General features: G+C 51.1%; 1 protein-coding gene across 1 annotated transcript in view; it reads right to left on the bottom strand.

The window, feature by feature from the left end:
• WDR45 (WD repeat domain 45) overlaps positions 1-17524 on the bottom strand; it is a 443369-nt gene extending 425845 nt beyond the window's left edge. The window contains exons 1-2 of the mRNA XM_082263360.1: positions 17467-17524; positions 16792-16856 (exon numbers count right to left, since the gene is read on the bottom strand). Coding sequence (XP_082119486.1) covers positions 16792-16840 — 49 coding nt within the window. The 5' untranslated portion in view covers positions 16841-16856; positions 17467-17524. The remainder of the gene's footprint in view (positions 1-16791; positions 16857-17466) is intronic.
• Between the last annotated feature and the right edge of the window lie 9140 nt (positions 17525-26664).

Below are 26664 nucleotides of genomic sequence, written 5' to 3'. Positions count from 1 at the left end.
AACAATGTCACCTAACCCGTCAATGTGACAATGTAGAGCCAAAGACCTCATCTCTAAGCTCTTTTGGACATAACTGATGTACCCCGCTCAGCGGGGGTGGGCCTTAGAGAACAAAGGCCATATATGGGCAGCACAGAGGCTTAGCGGTTAGCCTTGCAGCGCTGGAGTCCTTGGTTCAAATCCTGACCAGGACACTACCTGCATGGAGTTTGCATGTTCTCCCTGTGCTTGCGTGGGTTTCCTCCGGGTACTCCGGTTTCCTCCCACACCAAAGACATGCCCCTGCGTTGGTGTTGCAGTGGTGAGCATAGCTGCTATCCCAGCAGCTGACCCGGGTTCGATCCCCGGCCAACGCAATCGCCAATATGGCGGACTCACCTGCTAAGTGCTTTGAGTGCCTAGCGATAGAATAAAATTTTATCCAAAACGAATGAAGTAAATGTGTCGTACTTTACATGTATTTTCCTAAATACTTTTTAATATATTTCTTTCAGGGGAATCTGATTACTTTGTATTCTCATTTTTAGCCAGTAGGTGGAGCGCTTGGCTCCTTTTCAGGTATTTTCTAGGCTCTTCTTAGCAGCTTGGCTGAAAAAAAAGGCCGGCTTCTTACTATATAGCTCAATATCTCTAAGGCTGAAATTCAGATCTCAATGAGTCTGACCAGTGACTCCGCCCCCTCCCTGCCGGTGCAGTTTGGGCGGTTTCAATCAGATGCAGTCTGACTATAACCTGATATAACAGAGATAACATTTTATATCACATACTTATAAATGTTACAAATATCGGTTTGATTGAACGCTGGTAACGGCTTGTTTACATCGAACCGAAACCGGAGGTGACAAAATACTCGCCGTTTCCGGTTTCCTAGACCATAGAGATGACCAGGAACGTTTCTGTCCTCCTTCATCTCTATGGTCAGCCAGCCCAACTGATGGCTTCAATCCCAAAAGGGGAAAGACCAGAAAGGCAGCAGGGGGGGGGGGGTTGAACCCCTTTTTGCCACATATAAAAGCGATCCAGTGGCTATTTATCCACTTGGATCACTTTTACTGTTTTCTGTCTAGCCAGCTGAAAAAAAAAAACGATACTGGGGTCATGACTGCAGCTGCAACCAGAGGATGTAAAGGTATGTCCTTGTGCAGGAAGTGGTCAAAATTGCGCTGCATCAAACCGCATGATACCTTCAGTATGCAGCTCCACCCCCCACATCCCCCACTTTCCCTAGTCCCGAGCCTGATCTCAATCCAGCAATGTGCACGAGAGCAGCTGCTCTTCTGACACTCTGCCTCCTCATTGGCTCCCGCTGCTGTCATTTACAGCCAGTGAGGAGGGAATTATTTTTTTAATTACTTCCATACCGGGCCTATTCTGGCATTCCTCTCCTACATGTAAAAATAATCTTTTTCTCTTACGTCCTCCGACAGTCGCCGCCTCTTCATATTCGTCACAATGGGGTATTAGACTTTGCTCCGAAGGAGTAGCTAGGCAACAGAATATGTTAACATTAAAGCTTTTAACATATCCCACCCTCAAGGGGTGGTCCCCTCAGTCTATACCCTCCTACCTCCTGCAACCATATCTCAGTTTCAATGTCTAGCTTGTCAGGAGTAGCTGGCTCTCTCTGTGCTGGGGCTTTGTGCCCCAGCCTCTTTCTTCTTTTTTGATTTTTTGATTTTTTGTTTGAGTTTTTTCTCTCTCTTTACTTAGCTGTTCTTTTTGTCAGCGTTAGTTAGTTCTTCTGACGAAGAGGATCATGCGGGCTGGGTCTCGGGCTGATCCCCCTGGTCGCAGGTCGTGGATCAGTGGCTTCCCAGCCTGCCATCGAGCGTTCAGCCAGGTAACGCTCCTGGCACAGTGAACGACCCATCCCTGTTCGGTGCAGGGATGATTGGTGAGGTGGCTACCTCACTGGACGCTGTGCGGTTTCTTAACCCCAATTTTGTGTGTCTTGTATGCGACTCTCCCTGCCTCATGTGCAGCGGCTTGTTCGCCTGTGCGGGTCCCCCCCACCATTGAGAGGTAAGTGTATCTATGTGGGGACCTGTCTGTCGGGGGGGGTGTCAGTCTGGGACTGTGTAACCTGCCTCTGTTCTCACTGTTTGTCTCCCTATCACTCTGCTGCATGCTGCGGGCTGCAAGGGGGGTGGGGGGGAGCTGTGTGACACTGTCTGTGTCAGCCTTGTTCAGTGTAAGAAGCTGTGTGCTGTGGGGCATGTTTTGTGGCATGTTGGGGCACGATACAGCGATCGCTGCGGCGATCTGCCATGTTTTTTTATATGGATGGTGTTATATGCATAACTGTACTGTAGGAGCGTCGGTTTCGGCGCCAAACGGCGCCATTTTGCCTGCACTCGCTCCGGCCGCATGTTCTCCATGCAGGCGGCCATTTTCTTGTAGCCTCCCATAGGCTTTAATAGAGCGCCCTGGTTTCATCACTTCCTCTTCTCCTGGGTACACCGATCGAGGCAGCAGCAGCGGCAAGGGTCTCCTCAGGTTTTATCCTTCTGTTCTTGCTATATCCATTGCCTGTGTTCAGTTTATTGTTCCCTGTGGGGGTCTCATTGTGCTTGTGTGTGGTGCGGTGGGCTGCGCTCGCCGCGCTTGTTAAAGGGGCAGTTAACCCTTTATTCTCCGGCATATCATATTGGGGCAATGGATTCTCAGGAGGGCAAATTTCCTGCCACCTTGGTGGAAAGCCAGGGGACCGCTGTTTCCCCCCCAGGGGGGGATTTAGCCACTATTGTGGCTGGCCTTGCTGCTCAGGTGCAGATGCTGGTGGCTGCTCAATCTACTAAAAGACCCAGAGTTTCTATTTCCTCTGATTCTGAGGGTGAAGGTGATGGGGCTGTTATGGCGGGGGTCTCCTTATCAGGGTCCCGCTCCTCCCTGGATCTCGTGGGGTCCGAGGTGGAGGCTAAGGTTGAGGGGGTTGATAATTCTCCCCCTGGCTCGCCTGAAGAGCTTGCAATCATGGATGAATTGATTGCTTCCATTAAACAAACGCTGCGTTTGCAGGATGAAGTGTGTCCCCCCGCTGCCTTGGCGGCTTATGGGACGCAGAGAAAACGCAGGACGCCGCAGGTTTTTCCCTGCAATGATGATTTTCAGCGCGCTGTTAAGGAACAATGGCGCAATTTACGCAAACCTTTTGCTGTGCCAAGTAGGTTCAAGCTGCGTTATCCTTTTTCGCCTTCCACTGATGAACGGTGGTGTGTGCCACCCCCGGTGGATCACGCAATTGCGGTTTTGAACAAATCCACTGCGATTCCTGCAGAGGATTCCCCGGTGTTCCCTGATGCCACGGATAGAAGACTGGAGTCTCTTGCCCGTCATACTTATTCTGTTACGGGTTCGATGCTTAAAGCTCTGTTTGCCTCTCTTATGGCGGCCCAGGCTGTCGCAAGTTGGACGCAGATGCTTAGGCGCGTCCTAGTGGCCGATTCGGCCTCGCCGGCGACCCTGGATATGGTGGATCAAATCCACCAGGGTGTCATGTATCTGTGTGATGCGGACTTGGACTTAGTCCCGTTGGCTGCACGTGTACACAGCGTAGCGGTGTTGTCTCGCCGCCTGGTTTGGTTGAAGTGTTGGTCGGTGGACCAATCTTCGCGTAAGACCTTAGCCAATCTGCCTTATGATGGGTCTTGCCTTTTTGGGGAGTCCTTGGATGCGTTGATTAAGGGGATCACCGGAGGTAAGAGCACTCTCTTGCCCCATTTCCCCAAGGCTAAGGGGGCTTCTGGGAAGAAACATGCTAATTTTCGGCCTCCTCAGGGGTCCTTTCGTGCCTTTCGGTCGCACTACAAGGGCAAACCGTTCAAGGGACAGGGCTCTCAAAAGAAGCCCTGGTCTGGTAAACAGAAGTCCGGTCAGTCCGGACCCGCTGCCCATAACAGTGCGGCCTGAAAGGGCGCCCTCACCCAGTTTTGGGGTGGGGGGACGCTTGCTCGGTTTTCTTCAACCCTGGTTGGCCCGCGTGCGGGACCGGTGGGTTCAGGAGATCGTTCGATCTGGTTACAAGATCGAGTTTCTCTCTCGGCCGGAGAGCAGATTTTTTCCCTCAAATCTTCAACTGTCTCCAGAGCGTTTACGGGACCTGCACCTGGCGGTGCGAGACCTGAGGGCTCAGGGAGTGGTGGTTCCGGTGCCTCATCGGGACAGATTTCGGGGGTTTTATTCCAATCTGTTCACCGTGCCCAGGAAGGAGGGCAACGTTCGTCCAATTCTGGACTTGAAGGCTCTAAACCGCTCTGTGCGGGTTCGCAAGTTCCGCATGGAATCCCTGCGGTCGGTGGTGGCTGCCCTGGTTCCGGGGGAATTCATGGCCTCCATCGATTTGAAGGATGCGTATCTTCACATCTCGATTTTCGAGGGTCACCAGAGGTACCTTCGATTCGCCATTGCGGAGGATCATTACCAGTTCGTGGCGTTACCTTTTGGTCTCGCCTCGGCTCCACGGGTTTTCACCAAGGTGCTTGCACCGGTTCTGGCATTGCTGAGGGCCCAGGGCATCTCTGTCCTGGGGTATCTGGACGACATCCTGGTTCGGTCTGCGACCAGCCAGGGTCTGGAAAAGGACCTGTCTGTCACGATGCAAACTCTGCAGGAGTTTGGTTGGACGATAAATTTTCCAAAGTCGACGCTGAGTCCGTCGGTTCGTCTTCCCTACCTGGGAATGATCCTGGACTCGGTTCAGGCAAAGGTCTTCCTGCCGGAAGACAAACTCAGTACTCTTCAGGAGGAAGTCAGGTCCCTCAGGGACGTTCCGCACTCGTCTCTGCGGACGTGCATGAGATGTCTGGGATTGATGGTCTCGGCCTTCGAGGCGATTCCCTTCGCCCAGTTTCACACGCGGGGTCTCCAATCGGAGATCCTGTCCAGGTGGGACGGGCGACCTCAATCTCTGGATCTTCAAATCTCGTTGGGCCATCGCACCAGAAGGGACCTTCTGTGGTGGCTCCAGTCCCCGATGGTGTCGGGGGGCAAGTCTTTTCGTCCTATCTCGTGGACGGTGATCACTACGGATGCCAGCCTGTCGGGCTGGGGTGGTGTTCTGGGCGTTCTGTCCGCCCAGGGAACTTGGTCGGAGGGGGAGTCCTCCCTTCCGATCAACATTCTGGAATTGCGTGCGATAAATCTCTGCCTTCATCATTGGACGGACCGGCTGCAGGGCTGTCCGGTTCGGGTGCAGACGGACAATGCCACGGCGGTGGCCTACATCAACCACCAAGGGGGCACCAGGAGTGCCCGAGCGGCTCGAGAAGTGGCCGACATTCTGTCTTGGGCCGAGACTCATGTCCCGGCGATAACGGCGGTTCACATTCCAGGGGTGGAGAACTGGCAGGCGGACTATCTGAGTCGCCAGACCCTGGATCAGGGGGAATGGTCTCTCCACCCGGCTGTCTTCCAGATGTTGTGCGCGAAGTGGGGTCTTCCAGATGTGGACCTGTTCGCGTCTCGTCTCAACAACAGGGTGAGAAGGTTCGTGGCAAGGACGCGCGACCCTCGGGCAGACGCGTCGGACGCGTTAGTGGCCCCGTGGCATCAGTACAAGCTGATGTATGCGTTTCCACTGATTCAGTTGCTGTCCAGGTTCCTTCGCAGGTTACACTTCGTGAATCTGGCGGTCGACGCCCCGTGACGTCTGCCTCTTCGAGACGATCTCCTGTCTCAAGGGCCGATATACCATCCTGCTTTACAGTCGCTGGCTTTGACGGCCTGGCTGTTGAGACCGAGGTCCTGAAGGAGAGGGGTCTCTCCCCTGAGGTCGTTCATACCTTGATCAACGCGAGGAAGTCTTCCTCGGGGAAGGTTTACTACCGTACTTGGAAGGCCTATTTTGCCTGGTGTGAGTCCAGGGGGTTTTCACCCCGCACATACTCGGTTTCTCGAGTATTGTCCTTCCTTCAAACAGGTGTCGATCAGCGTTTGGCGCTGGCTACGATAAAGGGTCAGGTGTCTGCGCTGGCTGTTCTTTTTCAACGTCCCGTGGCTTCCAAATCCTTGGTTGGCACTTTTGTTCAGGGTGTGCGGCATCTGGTTCCTCCTAGGAGGATTCTTTGTTTGTTCTCCAGAGGGTCCTCGGAAGGGCATGGCGGCGTTGGCCTCTACCATCGCCAAATGGATCAGGCAGACCGTTGAACAGGCATATGTCTTGCAGGGGAAAGTTCCCCCTATGCCTGTGAAGGCGCACTCTACTAGATCTCTGAGTACGTCTTGGGCCTGTCGTCATGGGGCTTCTGTAGCCCAGGTCTGTAAGGCGGCGACCTGGTCGACCGTACACACTTTCACAAAATTCTACAAGGTGGATGTTCAGGCATCGGCGGATGCTTCCTTTGGCCGCAAGGTTCTTAGTGCGGCTGTTCCCTAGGGTCGCCTGTTGGGATCCCTGGCTGTTGGGATAAGTTTTTTTTTTATCCCCTGGTTATTTGTTTTTCCTGGGTTGTTGCTCCTGTTGAGCAAGTTTTTTTCCTATTGCCCAGCTGGTTTCCTTCCTTTGGTAAGGTTCCTTTCTTTGATGCGGAGACTGCGTTGCCTTACGGCGCGGATGCGTTTCCCACCCCTCATGTTTGCACTGCTTTGGGACGTCCCCATTGTGACGAATATGAAGAGGCAGCGACTGTCGGAGGACGTAAGAGAAAACGGAATTTTTGTAAAATCTTACCTGTAAAATTCCTTTCTCTGAGTCCTCCGACAGTCGCCGCCCCCGCCCCTCTTTTGGGGTTTTGGTTATATATATATATATATTTATATATATATATATTTTTTTTTAGCAGAGACCTTAGGGAATAAAATGGTGGTCATTGCAATTTTTTATGTCTCACGGCATTTGCGCCGCAATTTTTCAAACGCAATTTAAAAAAAAAAATAAACTTTTATGAATTAAAAAAAAAAAAAAACAGTAAAGTTAGCCCAATTTTTTTGTATAATGTGAAAGATAATGTTATGCCGAGTAAATAGATACCCAACATGTCACCCTTTAAAATTGTGCACACTGGTGGAATGGCGACAGACTACGGTACTTAACCCCTTAGCGTGGACGGAACGTAAATATGTGGCCTTGTGTTTAAGGGGTTGTATCTGAGTGACGCCTGCAGCTAGAGGCATCGCCCTGGTAGAGGTGACGGTCGGCTTTCTTGCGATGACAACTGATGTGGCTCAGCAGACACTCAGCTGTCATTACAAGGAGCGGGAGGGGATATCCCCCCCCCCTCCCCGCCACCTTCCGTGGCTCGTCTGGGTCTCCCATCCCCCTGGGAGACCCCAGCCGCCAGCCGGCTGGTTGAAGGCCCATAGAAAGCCGTATTGTAGGGGTATCAGCCGGCTCTGATGGGGTCTCCGATGTAGGAACCCGGAAGCGATGTCATGACATCACTTCCGGGTACTGGAAGCCTCACCCTGTGCCCAGAGTACGGGCGTTACATTGTTTACAGAGGAGCCCAACTCTCGTAGCTGTATGGGCACCTCGTGGGAGGTTTTTACATTTCCATTATAGGCCGCTTTATTTGGTGAGAACTTTGTCTTTACATAAGCCAACTAATATACTGTACTTTTCTTTTTTTTTTGGGGGGTGGGGGGGGGGACAGGAAAATGTATTTCTATTTTCTATTAAATCTATAGAAAAAATGTTTTTTTTTTTTTCCTAATACAAATAAAAAAAAATCTATATTTTTTTACTATAGACCAGGGTTAGGAAAAATTTTCTTTCCTGTAAATAAAAAGTATATTTTTTTTATTTGTGTTAGAAAAAAAAAAGGGGGGGGAGTATGGGAACTAGGTAGGGAGGAGGGGGGGGGGAATAGAAGGGGAACCAGTCAATCCGCCATCTTAAAAAAATAAATATATACTTTTTATTTACAGTAAAGATATTTTTTTAACACCGGTCCATAGTAAAAAAAATATCTTTACTGTAAATAAAAAGTATATACATATATATATATATATATATATATATTTAGATGACAGATTGTTTCTCTTTCTTTCCTCCCCTCCTCCTTACCTAGTTCCCCTCCCCCCCCTTTTTTTTTAACACAAATAAAAAAATATATATTTTTTAACACTGGTCCATAGTAAAAAAATATAGATCTTTACATTCCTAAAAAATTAAAGGGACAGTGTAAAAATAAACAATAAAATAAAAATAATGCACCCCCCTCCCCCGTGCTCTCCCGCAGAAGGGAATGCACATAACTAAGCCGCGCATGCGTATGTAAACGCTGTTCCCACCACACATGTGAGGAATCGCCGCCAACGTTAGAGAGAGCGATAATTCTAGCGCTAGATCTCCTCTGTAACTCCAAACTGGTAACCGGTAACATTTTTACAGCGCCCCCTATGGAGGTTTTTATGTATCGCAGTTTGTCGCCATTGTGCGCAATTTTACGGCGTGACATGTTAGGTATCAATTTACTCCCCGTATCATCATCTTTTATATTTTACAAAACAAATTTAGGAATATATATTGTTTTTTTTTTTTTTTTAATTAATGTAAATTTTTTAAAACAAAATTGCGTTTGAAAAACGGCATCACAATTACCGCGTGATATAAATTATATAAATTAAATTGCAATGATCGCCATTTCATTCTCTAGGGTCTCTGCTAAAAAAAAATATCTAATGTTTGGGGGTTCTAAGTCATTTTCTAGCAAAAAATAATGATTTAAACCTGTAAACAAAAAGTGCCAGAAAATGCCAGGTCAGCAAGTGGTTAATGACAGTTCCCCAACCCCCCCCCCCCCAGCCTGGAAATCACCTGTATACCTTCCCCCACCTTCTGACAGTTACAATCTCCTCCGCAGAATCACTTTCAGATGTCAGGCTGGATTCTGCAATAATCTGATCTGATAATAACAATATATATATATATTCTGTCTCATCTCACCATTTTATTTTTTTGCCCCTGTGGTTGGACTATAACCCGATTTTATTATTCTCCTAAATTCTCCTATAATATCTATTCCATCCAACAGGAAATATTTATCAATATTTAGTATTGAGCTCTATGGGATTTCTTTATTAGGAAATCTTGGCAGTTGGCCAAGATTTTGGCAGTTGGCCAATGGTCACATGACCTCCCCAGCCTATAAATTGGAGTGCGCCCTCAGCCAGGTGTCAGTTGATGTTTGCTCTCCTAGAGACAGGTTGTCTGTAGAAAGCTCTCTCTGATTACTGTGTGTTTCATTCTATTTGAACTCCAGTGATTGGTTGTCAACTGATTCCCTTTGATAGATAGCGATCGGCAAAAGCTGATTTCTCTCTAGATTTGCGGTAGTAATTGTTTTTAGTGTCAGTTACTATTCATATAATGATGAGGAGTGAAATCCTCAGCATAATTCTTATGTTTTTACTCCCATGGGGAGGAAAACGAAATGTCAGCATAGACCCCCCAGACATCCACATGCTGGATAAGGGGGCGACCATCAGAACAACGGACCAACCAGTGGAAGAACTGGTCAGGGCAATGGAAAACGCTCCTCCACAGATCCTTATGGAAGAGGAGGAGAAGAATATGGAAAAAACAGAGGGGCCAAAAGAGATTCCAATCATTTTCAGAATATTGTACCCATGGTTAGATTACTTCAAAGAGCCCCCAAAGATCTCCATACCAGAGAAGGAGGCGACCATCAGAACAACGGAACAACCAGTGGAAGAACTGGTCAGGGCAATGGAAAACGCTCCTCCACAGATCCTCATGCCAAGTAGGAACGCGGCCATCGAGTCAATGGAACCCTCCAGCTGGTTCTCATTACTGACCAGCAGTGCATTCTGGGTAAATATGGCACTCTACATAAGTGTTATCATTCTGAAATACGTCCTGCGCAGAAACGTTCTGGCCATGAAATTATCACAATTTCTGATGCTCCTGCAGCTGATGGAATTCTTTTATGAAGAGTTGGTCAAATTCGATTTCTGCTGGTTCAGCGAGGGGCTGGTCTTAGACGACACAGGCCCGCCCCTGCTTATAAATATTGTGGCTGAGATCTGGTCAGAATACTCTCTGGGGCTTGTCATGATACAGCCGGTGCTGCCAGCGATGCTGCTGGTGCTGCTTGTAATACTGCAGGCACTGCTGGTATTATACTTCAAGTCGTTCAACCGATTCTCCCCAACATCAAGAGATGACACAATCCAGCCACTCAATTCTCAGGAGGTGAGACCCAGCATAGCACCTCCTAGGGGTCGCATCGAGGAGATCACCCCACCATCAAGCGGTGAGGTCACTATACCAACAAGTGATGAGATCACCCAAACAACAAGTGAGGAGATCACCCAAACAACGAGTGAGGAGATCACCCAAACAACGAGTGAGGAGATCACCCAAACAACGAGTGAGGAGATCACCCAAACAACGAGTGAGGAGATCACCCAAACAACGAGTGAGGAGATCACCCAAACAACAAGTGAGGAGATCACCACACCATCAAGTGGTGAGGTCACTCTACCAACGAGTGATGAGATCACCCAAACAACAAGTGAGGAGATCACCCAAACAACAAGTGAGGAGATCACCCAAACAACGAGTGAGGAGATCACCCAAACAATGAGTGAGGAGATCACCCAAACAACGAGTGAGGAGATCACCCAAACAACAAGTGAGGAGATCACCCAAACAACAAGTGAGGAGATCACCACACCATCAAGTGGTGAGGTCACTCTACCAACGAGTGATGAGATCACCCAAACAACAAGTGAGGAGATCACCCAAACAACGAGTGAGGAGATCACCCAACCATCAAGTGAGGAGATCACCCAACCACCAAAGGACATCACTCTCAAGAAAAATAGCAGGCTTCGGCGACCCAGTGCTATTCCTCGTCCTTTGACCTTACGAAAGAGGGATGACATCACCTCACCTTCTGATAATTGCACCCCACCAAGTGCTTTACCCCGGATGAATGAGCTCAAGAAAAATAGCATGCTTCGGCGACCCAGTGCTATTCCTCGTCCTTTGACCCTACGAAAGCCAGATGGCAACACCCCACCATGTGATAACCGCACCTCACCAAGGGCTTCACCCCGGATGAATGAGCTCAGTGAAAACAGCAGGCTTCAGCGACCCAGTGCTATTCCTCGTCCTTTGACCTTACGAAAGCCAGATGGCAACACCCCACCTTGTGATAGCCGCACCCCACCAAGTGCTTCACCCCGGATGAATGAGCTCAGTGAAAATAGCAGGCTTCGGCGACCCAGTGCTATTCCTCGTCCTTTGACCTTACGAAAGCCAGATGGCAACACCGCACCATGTGATAGCCGCACCCCACCAAGGGCTTCACCCCGGATGAATGAGCTCAGTGAAAATAGCATGCTTCGGCGACCCAGTGCTATTCCTCGTCCTTTGACCCTACGAAAGCCAGATGGCAACACCCCACCATGTGATAACCGCACCTCACCAAGGGCTTCACCCCGGATGAATGAGCTCAGTGAAAATAGCAGGCTTCAGCGACCCAGTGCTATTCCTCGTCCTTTGACCTTACGAAAGCCAGATGGCAACACCCCACCTTGTGATAGCCGCACCCCAACAAGTGCTTCACCCCGGATGAATGAGCTCAGTGAAAATAGCAGGCTTCGGCGACCCAGTGCTATTCCTCGTCCTTTGACCTTACGAAAGCCAGATGGCAACACCGCACCATGTGATAGCCGCACCCCACCAAGGGCTTCACCCCGGATGAATGAGCTCAGTGAAAATAGCAGGCTTCGGCGACCCAGTGCTATTCCTCGTCCTTTGACCTTACGAAAGCCAGATGGCAACACCGCACCATGTGATAGCCGCACCCCACCAAGGGCTTCACCCCGGATGAATGAGGTCAGTGAAAATAGCAGGCTTCGGCGACCCATTGCTATTCCCCATCCTATCACCCTACGAGAGATGTATGGCATCACCCCACCTTCTGATAACCGCATCCCACCAAGTCTTTTACCCCGGATAAATGAGCTCAGGGGAAATCGCAGGCTTCGGCGACCCTGTGCTATTCCCCATCCTGTGATCTTAAGAGAGATGTATGGCATCACCTCACCATGTAATAACCGCACCCCACTAAATGCTTTACCCTTGACCAATGAACCCAGGTTAAGCAGCAAGCTTGGGCGACCCAGTTCTATGTGCGGTCCTTTGACCCTACGAAAGACGGATGACATCACCCAAACATGTGCTAACAGCAATCTACCATCAAGTTCTTCACCGTGTAGGGCAGTGGATGATGTCAGTCAGTCAGACCTCAAAATCATCAGAACAATGATCAGTGTTAGGAAATCAATGTCCAGTATCAGAACATTAATGGACGGTGTGTTGACAGATCTCACTGTCAGAAGAGGAGGGTCCGTGCTCAGTAGAGCATTGAATGTTCTGATTTGGGCAACGTACAGTGACAAGATGGCAGAGGTCAGAGTCAGCAGATCATTGGTCAGTGTCAGGAAAGCCGTGGATGACATCACTAGACCAACTAACAGAATTTGGACACGGGACATTCTCATTGGAGCAATGGACAGTGTCAGTAAAGCACTGGATGTTATGTTTTGGGCAATGGACGGTCCAAGTTTGGAAGAGGACAGTGTCAGCTGAGCACTGGACATGGTCGGGTAAGCAAGACGGTGTCAGTCAAGCAGTGGTTGTTGTCAGTAGGGCAGAGGACAACTGACTATGGGGGGGGGGGGGGATGGAAAGAGACAGAAGAGGACAACTCACTGTGGGGTGTGAAGTGAGATAGGAGGACAACCTACTGTGGGTGGTGAAGGGGGACAGAGAAGGAAAACCTACTGTGAGGGGGGGGGGATGAAGAGGGACAGAAGAGGACAATCTACTGTGGGGAGATGAAGGGGGGCAGAGGAGAACACTGCTGTGGAGAGGTGAAGGGGGGATGAAGACAACCTGCTGGGGGGTATGGTATCTTCTTCCCCCCTTTACCACTCTATAGAAGCGTCCTCCTCTGTCCCCCTTCATTCCCCCCTCCAAAGAAGGTTGTCCTCCTCTGCCCCCCTTCAGCCCTTCACAGTAGCTTGTCCTCCTCTGTCCCCCTTCAACCCCCACAGCAGTATCCTCCTCTGCCCCCCTTCACCCCTTCACAGTGAGTTATCCTCTTCTGTCCCTCTTCACCCTCCCACCTGTTTAACCACAGTGGCCACACATAGTCAATGCTGAACCGGCTAAATTGTGATCCATGTATGGTCAGCATAAGCTCCAATGGACATCACTGATTTATCCTGCTCTGTGGGGGCGGGCCTTAGAGAACAGAGATCACATATGGGCAGCACAGAGGCTTAGTGCTTAGCCTTGCAGCACTGGGGTCCTTCGATAGGCATGAACATCAAACGTTTTTTACTTCGCTATTCCCCAGACCAACATCAAGACTCCGCTCGTCTGCTGCCCGTCCTGACCCCCGGCTTGTTTGACCATTCTCTCGGATCTCCCTTGTCTGTTTACCTGCCTTCGGACCTTGATCGGTTCTCCCTTGGTGGGGCGACCCTGAGGACCGCTACCTGGTATCCACACGCAGCGAAGTCCATCCTCACCACCAGAGGCTCTGGCGAAAACTGGTGGATACTTATAGACTCCGCACCTCAGACTAGCCCGTGTCACTTACCTTGGGGGTTCCTGTCCAAGCTTCACCCTCTAGCGCACATCGGGGGCCTATCTCTGCCGTCAGGTTACCACCAGCACCCTAACACACAGTCAGGACACTCATGAGGGACATAAGATGAACAATGTCACCTAACCCGTCAATGTGACAATGTAGAGCCAAAGACATCATCTCTAAGCTCTATTGGACATAACTGATGTACCCCGCTCAGCGGGGGCGGGCCTTAGAGAACTAAGGCCATATATGGGCAGCACAGAGGCTTAGCGGTTAGCCTTGCAGCGCTGGGGTCCTTGGTTCAAATCCTGACCAGGACACTACCTGCATGGAGTTTGCATGTTCTCCCTGTGCTTGCGTGGGTTTCCTCCGGGTACTCCGGTTTCCTCCCACACCAAAGACATGCCCCTGCGTTGGTGTTGCAGTGGTGAGCATAGCTGCTATCCCAGCAGCTGACCCGGGTTCGATCCCCGGCCAACGCAATCGCCAATATGGCGGCCTCACCTGCTAAGTGCTTTGAGTGCCTAGCGATAGAATAAAATTTTATCCAAAACGAATGAAGTAAATGTGTCGTACTTTACATGTATTTTCCTAAATACTTTTTAATATAATTCTTTCAGGGGAATCTGATTATTTTGTATTCTCATTTTTAGCCAGTAGGTGGAGCGCTTGGCTCCTTTTCAGGTATTTTCTAGGCTCTTCTTAGCAGCTTGGCTGAAAAAAAAGGCCGGCTTCTTACTATATAGCTCAATAGCTCTAAGGCTGAAATTCAGATCTCAATGAGTCTGAGCAGTGACTCCGCCCCCTCTCTGCCGGTGCAGTTTGGGCGGTTCCATCTTGAATTTCAATCAGATGCAGTCTGACCATAACCTGATATAACAGAGATAACATTTTATATCACATACTTAATGTTACCAATATCGGTTTGATTGAACGCTGGTAACGGCTTGTTTACATCGAACCGAAACCGGAGGTGACAAAATACTCGCCGTTTCCGGTTTCCTAGACCATAGAGATGACCAGGAATGTTCCTGTCCTCCTTCATCTCTATGGTCAGCCAGCCCAACTGATGGCTTCAATCTCAAAAGGGGAAAGACCAGGAAGGCAGCAGGGGGGGGGGGGGTGAACCCCTTTTTGCCACTTATAAAAGTGATCCATTGGCTATTTATCCACTTGGATCACTTTTACTGTTTTCTGTCTAGCCAGCTGAAAAAAAAAACGATACTGGGGTCATGACTGCAGCTGCAACCAGAGGATGTACAGGTATGTCCTTTTGCAGGAATTGGTCAAAATTGCGCTGCATCAAACCGCATGATACCTTCAGTATGCAGCTCCACCCCCCAGTTCCCCCACTTTCCCTAGTCCCGACCCCGATCTCAATCCAGCAATGTGCACGAGAGCAGCTGCTCTTCTGACACTCTGCCTCCTCATTGGCTCCCGCTGCTGTCATTTACAGCCAGTGAGGAGGGAATTATTTTTTTAACTACTTCCATACCGGGCCTATTCTGGCATTCCTCTCCTACATGTAAAAATAATCTTTTTTTTTTTTGCTAGAAAATTGCTTAGAACCCTCAAACATTATATATATATATATATATATATTATTTTTTTTTTAGCAGAGACCTTAGGGAATAAAATGGTGGTCATTGCAATTTTTTATGTCTCACGGCATTTGCGCAGCAATTTTTCAAATGCAATTTAAAAAAAAAAAAAAAAAAACTTTTATGAATTAAAAAAAACTTTTATGAATTAAAAAAAAAAAAAAAAACAGTAAAGTTAGCCCAATTTTTTTTGTATAATGTGAAAGATAATGTTATGCCGAGTAAATAGATACCCAACATGTCACCCTTTATAATTGTGCACACTGGTGGAATGGCGACAGACTACGGTACTTAACCCCTTAGCGTGGACGGAACGTAAATATGTGGCCTTGGGTTTAAGGGGTTGTATCTGAGTGATGCCTGCAGCTAGAGGCATCGCTCTGGTAGTGGTGACGGTCGGCTTTCTTGCGATGACAACTGATGTGGCTCAGCAGACGCTCAGCTGTCATTACAAGGAGCGGGAGGGGATATCCCCCCCCCCCTCCCCGCCACCTTCCGTGGCTCGCCTGGGTCTCCCATCCCCCTGGGAGACCCCAGCCACCAGCCGGCTGGTTGAAGGCCCATAGAAAGCCGTATTGTATGGGTATCAGCCGGCTCTGATGGGGTCTCCGATGTAGGAACCTGGAAGCGATGTCATGACATCACTTCCGGGTACTGGAAGCCTTAAAGGCGCCAGATTTAAAAACTTGGTGTTTTTAATGCTTTTAGGTGCAGTGGAGGGGTTTGGGGTTTTTTGAACCCCTGATCCCTCCAAAAAAAAGAGTACCCGTCACTAGGGATAGAGACAAGGAGGGGACCCCCAATTGTTTGGGACTATAAATGCCACTGAACACTGAAAAAAGTATACATCAAAGTATTTAACCACTTAAGCCCCGGAAGATTTTACCCCCTTCCTGACCAGGGCGCTCTCTGTAGCGGAGAAGAAGTTTAATCTCCGGGATCTCCGCTGATAGACAGGAAAACCGGTAATAATCCCAATAGGCCGGTACAGCATGGAACAATCCAGGCAGCGTTATACCGTCCTTCCCTCCCAAGAACTAGACGACACACAGGCTGGGAGCCACAACTAGACGACACACAGGCTGGGAGTCACAACTAGAATGAATGTTTATTGAAAACACAAGAGATCTACACTCTGCCAAAACCCCTCCCCCACACAAACACACATCCCATAATAAGCTTACAAGGCAGACAGGAACAATAGGACAATGGAATGCAGGTATTCACAATAACAAACCCCACCCCCCAGCATGGGTCTATAAAACATTTCTACCATTTTCCAGCCATCTGTAATCCATCCCCCCCCCCACATCTCCTGAGGGACACGGCTCAGAAATACGATCGTCCCAAGTGAAAGAGTTCTCAACTCTCTCCACACAAATCACACTCTGTGTCCATTCCGCTACAGGGAGGGGTTCTATAGTTATAGTGTATAGAGGTGGGGGAGGGGTTCTATAGTTATAGTATATAGAGGTGGGGGAGGGGTTCTATAGTTATAGTGTATAGAGGTGGGGGGGGGTTCTATAGTTATAGTGTATAGAGGTGGGGGGGGTTCTATAGTTATAGTATATAGAGGTGGGGGGAGGGGTCCTATAGTTGTCAGTCCCCTCCCCCCTCACTCTGGTCCTGGTTGAAGCGGAGTCCGTTCACTCCCCGTTGCTGAGCCATCACCGGATCTTCCCGGCTGTAAAGAGAAAAAACAAATGACATCACAGTGACGTCACATCTCCGCTGACCCGCACACAGCCCCCTCCCCCATCCCCTCACCGGTGTTCCGTGAAAAATCCATACCCGTGAGAAAACCATACCCTCGTCACTTCCGGTTCCGCTACGGAGGGTATGGATTTCTCACGGTAGTTAAACTTGCGGCGCTTACATTAAAACAGCTCCTCTGCAACATAAATCATCTCCGCTCTTCGCCCTGTCACTGCCCTCATCTCCGGTAATAAATATAAAAGCGGATCACGGAGCCGCGATCGCCGTCACATTTACATCTCATACACCCACCGCCGCTTTTATATTTATTACCGGAGATGAGGGCAGTGACAGGGCGAAGAGTGGAGATGATTTACGTTTCAGATGAGCTGTTTTAATGTAAGCGCCGCAAGTTTTACATTAGAGACAGTGCCGTGAGAATTTCATGCCCACCGAGCATGCGCACTTGTCTAATTCTTTAATGTTCAATCACGTATCCGGGGCTCTGAGCATGCGCACTGCTGCGCTGCTCAGCTGTTTCAGCCCGGAAGTGACGAGGGTATGGTTTCTCCACGGGGTATGGTTTTTTAACGTTACACCGGGATCTCCGCTCACAGCCGCCTCCGTTATCCTCAGTCCGTTTCCTTCTTTACATGCAATGTCATGGGACTGGAAGTGCCACAACCGGAAATGATATCCCTGCCAATCAGCCGCCATCTTTGTTGAGGGCAAGTGCCAGCCCCCTCAGTGTTCACTATATAATAATATGAGGGATGTTTATGGAGTTATAAATAATGTGTGTGACACAGAGTACTCCCCTCCCCCCGTGGGGAATACTGGGGGGGGGGGAGCAAAGAGTACTCCCCTCCCCCATGGGGAATACTGGGGGGGGGGCACAGAGAACCCCCCTCCCCCTATGGGGAATACTGGGGGGGGGCACAGAGAACCCCCCCTCCCCCTATGGGTAATACTGGGGGGGGGCACAGAGTACTCCCCTCCCCCTATGGGGAATACTGGGGGGGGCACAGAGAACCCCACCCCCTCCCCCTATGGGGATTACTGGGGGGCACAGAGAACTCCCCCTCCCCCTATGAGGAATACTGGGGGGGGGGCACAGAGAACCCCCCTCCCCCTATGGGGAATACTGGGGGGGCACAGAGAACCCCCCTCCCCCTATGGGGAATACTGGGGGGGGGGCACAGAGTACTCCCCTCCCCCTATGGGGAATACTGGGGGGGCACAGAGAACCCCCCTCCCCCTATGGGGAATACTGGGGGGGCACAGAGTACTCCCCTCCCCCTATGGGGATTACTGGGGGGGGGCACAGAGTACTCCCCTCCCCCTATGGGGAATACTGAGGGGGGGCACAGAGAACCCCCCTCCCCCTATGGGGAATACTGGGGGGGGGCACAGAGTACTCCCCTCCCCCTATGGGGATTACTGGGGGGGGGGGGCACAGAGTACTCCCCTCCCCCTATGGGGAATACTGGGGGGGCACCGAGAACCCCCCTCCCCCTATGGGGAATACTGGGGGGGCACAGAGTACTCCCCTCCCCCTATGGGGATTACTGGGGGGGCACAGAGTACTCCCCTCCCCCTATGGGGAATACTGAGGGGGGGCACAGAGAACCCCCCTCCCCCTATGGGGAATACTGGGGGGGGAGGGCAAAGAGTACTCCCCTCCCCCATGGGGAATACTGGGGGGGGCACAGAGAACCCCCCTCCCCCTATGGGGAATACTGGGGGGGGCACAGAGAACCCCCCTCCCCCTATGGGGAATACTGGGGGGGGAGGGCAAAGAGTACTCCCCTCCCCCATGGGGATTACTGGGGGGGGGGCACAGAGTACTCCCCTCCCCCTATGGGGAATACTGAGGGGGGGCACAGAGAACCCCCCTCCCCCTATGGGGAATACTGGGGGGGGGAGCAAAGAGTACTCCCCTCCCCCATGGGGAATACTGGGGGGGGGCACAGAGAACCCCCCTCCCCCTATGGGGAATACTGGGGGGGGCACAGAGAACTCCCCTCCCCCTATGGGGAATACTGGGGGGGCACAGAGAACCCCCCTTGGGGGAATACTGAGGGGGGGGGGTGGCACTGCTGACCTGGAAATGCCGGTCACCTGGCTGTCATTATATATTCATAATTAACATTTAACATATTCAAAACAGGAAGTGAGAAAAAAAATCTCTGAACTTAGTGTCCCCATTGGAAGATTTCCCCTCTATTCCTGTTCTTCTCTGGACGGCAGCGGTGACATCACTAACTCTGAAGTCCTTCATGTAGAACTTTTTATTATCATTTTGGATAGGGGAGTTTTTTTCCCCATCTGTGTCCCCATGGAGGCCTTTTCCCTCCTTCCTGTCCCAACACACAAAACAGGAAGAGGAAATCCTGTCAAAGTGAGAGAATTCCTGGTTGTTACCAGAACTGGTGTCCCCATGGAGGAGATTTTCCTTCACTTCCTGTCCCATGGACAAAACAGGAAGTGAGAGGAAATCTCTGATCTCGGTGTCCCCGCTGGAAGATTTCCCCTCTCTTCCTGCTCTGACGCCCCCTGTAGCAGCAGTGACATCACTAACCCTGCTGGTGGGAGTTACAATCGTTAGGTAACGCCCCTTTTACCCGCCCAGTACCGCCCCCCGGAGACGCCCACTCAGCAATCCCTGGAGGTGTTTGAGCGCTCATTTCCCTCCTTTGCTGCATCCAATCAAAACGCAGGTTCCCGCCCCCTCGCAGCTCACGCCGTTATGATTGCTGGGACTTGTGGTCCCCAATGACTGCAATACAAAGCGGATCATTCGCTGGAATGGGGGGGGGGGGGCGCTACCCCCACCGTGATCAACAAGCCACGCCCACCTAAAGGGGGAGTGATCTGCTTGGGGAGGAGTGGCTACTGTTAATGAGCAAGGGAGCTCTGTGTATGGACTACATCTCCCAGCATGCCCCGCTCTCCCCATAGAGCTCTGTGTTAATGTTGTGCAGATATGGGATGGGAACACAATAACCCCTCCCCCCCGGTATCCCCCATGGCGGGTCTCTGGGGTACACACACTATTACTGACCCCATGAGCTCACATTCTATTACTATAGATGAGGAAATATAAGCTCAGCCTGGCACTGGCCACTAACAAAGATGGCGGCCGGGAGACAACGAGGGGGCGGAGACTTCATTTGCTGTCATAGAAACCAGGAAGTGGAATGACAACAATAGAGGCTGTGATTGGAGATCCCGGGGATGGCTCAGGAAGGGGGAGTGACCAACCAGGAGCAGAGTGAGGGGGAGGAACTACAAGTCCCAGCATTACCACACAGCACAGGCGGACCTAGGAGGAGGAGTCCCCGGATGTGGAGTGCTGGAGAATCCTCCAATGAGATGATACAGGACCCCTCCCCCACCTCTATGGATCTACAGGACCCCTCCCCCACCTCTATGGATCTGCAGGACCCCTCCCCCACCTCTATACATCTACAGGACCCCTCCCCCACCTCTATACATCTACAGGGCACCCCCACCTCTATAGATCTACAATACCCCCTCCCCACCTTTATAGATCTACAGGACCCCTCCCTCACCTCTATGAATCTACAGGACCCCTCCCTCACCTCTATGGATCTACAGGACCCCTCCCTCACCTCTATACATCTACAGGACCCCTCCCTCACCTCTATGAATCTACAGGACCCCTCCCTCACCTCTATGGATCTACAGGACCCCTCCCTCACCTCTGTAGATCTACAGGACCCCTCCCCCCACCTCTATAGATGTACAGTACCCCTCCCCCACCTCTATAGCTCTACAGGACCCCTCCCCCCAATATAGATCTACAGTAACCCTCCCACGCCTCTATAGAGCTACAAGGCCCCTCCCTCAACTCTATAGATTTACAGGACACCCCACGCCTTTGTAGATCTACAGGAACCCTCCCCCACCTCTAAAGATCTACAGGACCCCCCCCCCTCACCTCTATAGATCTACAGGACCCCTCCCTCACCTCTGTAATAAACCATACAACTCCTCCCCCCATAATAAACTATACAACCCCTCCCCCATCTCTATAATAAACTATATAACCCCTCCCCATCTCTATAATAAACTATATAACCCCTCCCCCATCTCTATAATAAACTATATAACCCCTCCCCCATCTCTATAATAAACTATATAACCCCTCCCCCATCTCTATAATAAACTATATAACCCCTCCCCCATCTCTATAATAAACTATATAACCCCTCCCCCATCTCTATAATAAACTATATAACCCCTCCCCACAAGTAAAGAAAAATCCTATAAAACCCCCCCCCCCATCCCCCACATCATATAAGAATGTCCCATATCACCGCACATGTCGGGTGCGGACGTTTGTCGCCATTTCCCGGGCGCACGCTAATTTAAGGTGTGAGATGTCGGGGATCTATTTATTCCCTCACATTCCATGTCCGGATTTTATTGGATAATGTGAGAGATGATGTCACAGCGAGTAAATAAATACCAAACCTCTCACGCTTTAAAATGGCGCACGCCCGCGCAGCGCCGACAAACGGCGTAAATGTAAATGGAATCCATTTATGAATAAAGCTGTAAGAGAAGAAAATGTGGAAAAAGTGAAGCGCTGGGAATTCTTTCCGGATTGGCTGTAGCTGCAAAGGGGGCGGAGCCAACTCAGACCTCCTCTGTAACTCTAAACTGGGAACCAGTAAAGGGGTTTAAAGCGTCGCCTATGGATAATATCGGGGGCTGAAATTTGTCGCCATTTCACAAGCGTGCGCAATTTTACAGCGTGACACGTTGGGGATTTCTTTGCTTGACATAAAATTATTTTTCACATTTACAAAAAAATTTGGGGTGTAAACTGTTATATTTTCTTTAAATTAATAAAAATTTTTTTTTTTTTTTTGGAATTGCGTTTGCAAAACAAATGATATAAAAAAATTGCAATAATCGCCATTTTATTCCACAGGGTCTGTGCTGAAAAAATTATATAAATAAATATATCTAAATAATATATATATCATTTTTAATTTATATAATTTAATAATATAATAATTTTTATATATATAATATAATCTTTGGAGGTTGTCAGTAATTTTCTAGCAGAAAATAATGATTTAAATAAAACGCGTCGGAATATTTTGGGTCTTCAAGTGGTTAAAGATGATTTTTTTCCCCCCGTTACAGCGCTAACCCCGCCTCCTGTGGCCACGCCTCCGGTCACCCCCCTCATACAGAAGAAGAGGCGGTCCCTGCACAGCAAGGCCAATGAGAAGAGTGAAGATGGCGTCCCGCGGACGGAGGAGGGGGGCGCTGTTCTGTCGCAGGCTGTACAAGAGCTGATTGGAGGTACAGACATGGGGGGAGGGGGGTTATCAGACATCTTCCAGGGTGATGATCTGCTTTCTGCTTAAAGCGGAGCTCCACCAAAATGGGAAGTCCCTCTTATCTGCTTCCTCTCCCCTCCCCCTCCGCTGCCTTTCGGGGGGAGAGGATACTTGTCATAACCAGGTACTCCCTCCCACTTCCGGGTAAGATCGCCGCAATCCTCGTGCGGCTATCTATGAAATTTCCAGCCCCTCCTCCCCCCTCCTCTTCTCAGAGTTGAATAGCACAGAAGGTGAAGTGTTGTGGCTGCTCTGATAGGCGGAGACTGCACTGTGTGTGTTGGGAAAAGAGCACGAGCACACACATAACAGAACTGTGCAGACAGCATCTCTGCAATGACTGTGAGGAGAACTGTGAGTGGAATGGGGTGAATTTGTGAAAAGAGGTGAGAACTGTAAAGGGGTTGGGGGGGGGGGTTGCAGAGGTGGCTGTAGACATGGGGGGAAGGGATACAGAGGTGGCTAATGACATTGCCAATTGGGGTACTAAAATCTTTTCCTGCTGTGAATATTTCCCCAGATCTAGCTGCCTGCATGACATGGGACATCCTTCAGAACAGACAGGTTAGCTAACTAAAGTGAGAGAGAGTTTTATAATGGTTAAACTTCAGCTTTAAAACCATGCTGCCTCATATTAAAGGTTTAAAACTGCCATTTATTTCCCTGTAATCATTTAGTCTCCTGAATATTTCCACGCAGAACTGTCTTGAGAAAGCCACACAATTTAGGAACCCATAAAAACATGATTTGGCTCTGTAGCGTTCTATGTAAACTGGATAAGCGTTCATGTGTATTTATTCAAAATAGAAAAAAAAAAAGTGCAGCTCTGTTTGATTTCCAATCCAATTCAACCCTGTGACACCCTAAACTAGTTCAATGGTTTTCATTTTCAGTGGCTGTGGACATGGGGGGTACAGAGGTGGCTGTGGACAGGGGGGATGTAGAGGTGAGTTTGGACAGGGGGGGTACAGAGATGGCTGTGAACAGGTGAGTACAGAGGTGGCTGTGAACAGGGGAGTACAGAGATGGCTGTGTACAGGGGAGTACAGAGATGGCTGTGTACAGGGGAGTACAGAGATGGCTGTGTACAGGGGAGTACAGAGATGGCTGTGTACAGGGGAGTACAGAGATGGCTGTGTACAGGGGAGTACAGAGATGGCTGTGTACAGGGGAGTACAGAGATGGCTGTGTACAGGGGAGTACAGAGGTGGCTGTGAACAGGGGAGTACAGAGATGGCTGTGAACAGGTGAGTACAGAGGTGGCTGTGAACAGGGGAGTACAGAGATGGCTGTGTACAGGGGAGTACAGAGATGGCTGTGTACAGGGGAGTACAGAGATGGCTGTGTACAGGGGAGTACAGAGATGGCTGTGTACAGGTGAGTACAGAGGTGGCTGTGAACAGGGGAGTACAGAGATGGCTGTGTACAGGGGAGTACAGAGATGGCTGTGTACAGGGGAGTACAGAGATGGCTGTGTACAGGGGAGTACAGAGATGGCTGTGTACAGGGGAGTACAGAGATGGCTGTGTACAGGGGAGTACAGAGATGGCTGTGTACAGGGGAGTACAGAGGTGGCTGTGTAAAGGGGATTACAGAGGTGGCTGTGTACAGGGGAGTACAGAGATGGCTGTGTACAGGGGAGTACAGAGATGGCTGTGTACAGGGGAGTACAGAGGTGGCTGTGTACAGGGGGGATGTAGAGGTGAGTTTGGACAGGGGGGGGGTATAGAGGTGACCGGGGGGGGGGGGTACAGAGGTGGCTGTGTACAGGGGAGTACAGAGGTGGCTGTGTACAGGGGGGTACAGAGATGGCTGTGGACAGGGGGGATGTAGAGGTGAGTTTGGACAGGGGGGGTACAGAGGTGACCGGGGGGGGGGGGGGGTACAGAGGTGGCTGTGAACAGGGGAGTACAGAGATGGCTGTGTACAGGGGAGTACAGAGGTGGCTGTGTACAGGGGGGTACAGAGATGGCTGTGGACAGGGGGGATGTAGAGGTGAGTTTGGACAGGGGGGGTACAGAGGTGACCTGGGGGGGGGGTACAGAGGTGGCTGTGAACAGGGGAGTACAGAGATGGCTGTGTACAGGGGAGTACAGAGGTGGCTGTGGACAGGGGGGATGTAGAGGTGAGTTTGGACAGGGGGGGTACAGAGGTGACCGGGGGGCTGGGGTACAGAGGTGGCTGTGAACAGGGGAGTACAGAGATGGCTGTGTACAGGGGAGTTCAGAGGTGGCTGTGTACAGGGGAGTACAGAGATGGCTGTGTACAGGGGAGTACAGAGATGGCTGTGTACAGGGGAGTACAGAGGTGGCTGTGAACAGGGGAGTACAGAGATGGCTGTGTACAGGGGAGTACAGAGATGGCTGTGTACAGGGGAGTACAGAGATGGCTGTGTACAGGGGAGTACAGAGGTGGCTGTGTACAGGGGAGTACAGAGATGGCTGTGTACAGGGGAGTACAGAGATGGCTGTGTACAGGGGAGTACAGAGATGGCTGTGTACAGGGGAGTACAGAGATGGCTGTGTACAGGGGAGTACAGAGGTGGCTGTGTACAGGGGGGGTACAGAGGTGGCTGTGAACAGGGGGGGTACAGAGGCGGCTGTGAACAGGGAGGGTACAGAGGCGGCTGTGTACAGGGGGGGTACAGAGGTGACCGGGGGGGGGTACAGAGGTGGCTGTGAACAGGGGAGTACAGAGATGGCTGTGTACAGGGGAGTACAGAGGTGGCTGTGTACAGGGGGGGGGTACAGAGGTGGCTGTGAACAGGGGGGGTACAGAGGCGGCTGTGAACAGGGAGGGGTACAGAGGTGGCTGTGTACAGGGGGGGTACAGAGGCGGCTGTGAACAGGGGGGGGGTACAGAGGTGGCTGTGTACAGGGGGGGTACAGAGGCTGCTGTGAACAGGGAGGGTACAGAGGCGGCTGTGTACAGGGGGGGTACAGAGGTGACCGGGGGGGAGTACAGAGATGGCTGTGTACAGGGGAGTACAGAGGTGGCTGTGTACAGGGGAGTACAGAGGTGGCTGTGTACAGGGGGGATGTAGAGGTGAGTTTGGACAGGGGGGGGGTATAGAGGTGACCGGGGGGGGGGGTACAGAGGTGGCTGTGTACAGGGGAGTACAGAGGTGGCTGTGTACAGGGGGGTACAGAGATGGCTGTGGACAGGGGGGATGTAGAGGTGAGTTTGGACAGGGGGGGTACAGAGGTGACCGGGGGGGGGGGTACAGAGGTGGCTGTGAACAGGGGAGTACAGAGATGGCTGTGTACAGGGGAGTACAGAGGTGGCTGTGTACAGGGGGGTACAGAGATGGCTGTGGACAGGGGGGATGTAGAGGTGAGTTTGGACAGGGGGGGTACAGAGGTGACCTGGGGGGGGGGTACAGAGGTGGCTGTGAACAGGGGAGTACAGAGATGGCTGTGTACAGGGGAGTACAGAGGTGGCTGTGGACAGGGGGGATGTAGAGGTGAGTTTGGACAGGGGGGGTACAGAGGTGACCGGGGGGCTGGGGCACAGAGGTGGCTGTGAACAGGGGAGTACAGAGATGGCTGTGTACAGGGGAGTTCAGAGGTGGCTGTGTACAGGGGAGTACAGAGATGGCTGTGTACAGGGGAGTACAGAGATGGCTGTGTACAGGGGAGTACAGAGGTGGCTGTGAACAGGGGAGTACAGAGATGGCTGTGTACAGGGGAGTACAGAGGTGGCTGTGTACAGGGGAGTACAGAGATGGCTGTGTACAGGGGAGTACAGAGATGGCTGTGTACAGGGGAGTACAGAGGTGGCTGTGTACAGGGGAGTACAGAGATGGCTGTGTACAGGGGAGTACAGAGATGGCTGTGTACAGGGGAGTACAGAGATGGCTGTGTACAGGGGAGTACAGAGATGGCTGTGTACAGGGGAGTACAGAGGTGGCTGTGTACAGGGGGGGTACAGAGGTGGCTGTGAACAGGGGGGGTACAGAGGCGGCTGTGAACAGGGAGGGTACAGAGGCGGCTGTGTACAGGGGGGGTACAGAGGTGACCGGGGGGGGGTACAGAGGTGGCTGTGAACAGGGGAGTACAGAGATGGCTGTGTACAGGGGAGTACAGAGGTGGCTGTGTACAGGGGGGGGGTACAGAGGTGGCTGTGAACAGGGGGGGTACAGAGGCGGCTGTGAACAGGGAGGGGTACAGAGGTGGCTGTGTACAGGGGGGGTACAGAGGCGGCTGTGAACAGGGGGGGGTACAGAGGTGGCTGTGTACAGGGGGGGTACAGAGGCTGCTGTGAACAGGGAGGGTACAGAGGCGGCTGTGTACAGGGGGGGTACAGAGGTGGCTGTGGACAGGGAGGGTACAGAGGTGGCTGTGGACAGGGAGGGTACAGAGGCGGCTGTGGACGGGAGGGGGGAGGTGTAGAGGCAGCTTTGGACGGTGGATGGGG

This window comes from Pelophylax lessonae (assembly GCF_965119305.1).
Source record: "Pelophylax lessonae genome assembly, chromosome: 7".
Taxonomy (NCBI): domain Eukaryota; kingdom Metazoa; phylum Chordata; class Amphibia; order Anura; family Ranidae; genus Pelophylax; species Pelophylax lessonae.
This window is presented reverse-complemented; position numbering and strand designations above follow the sequence as displayed.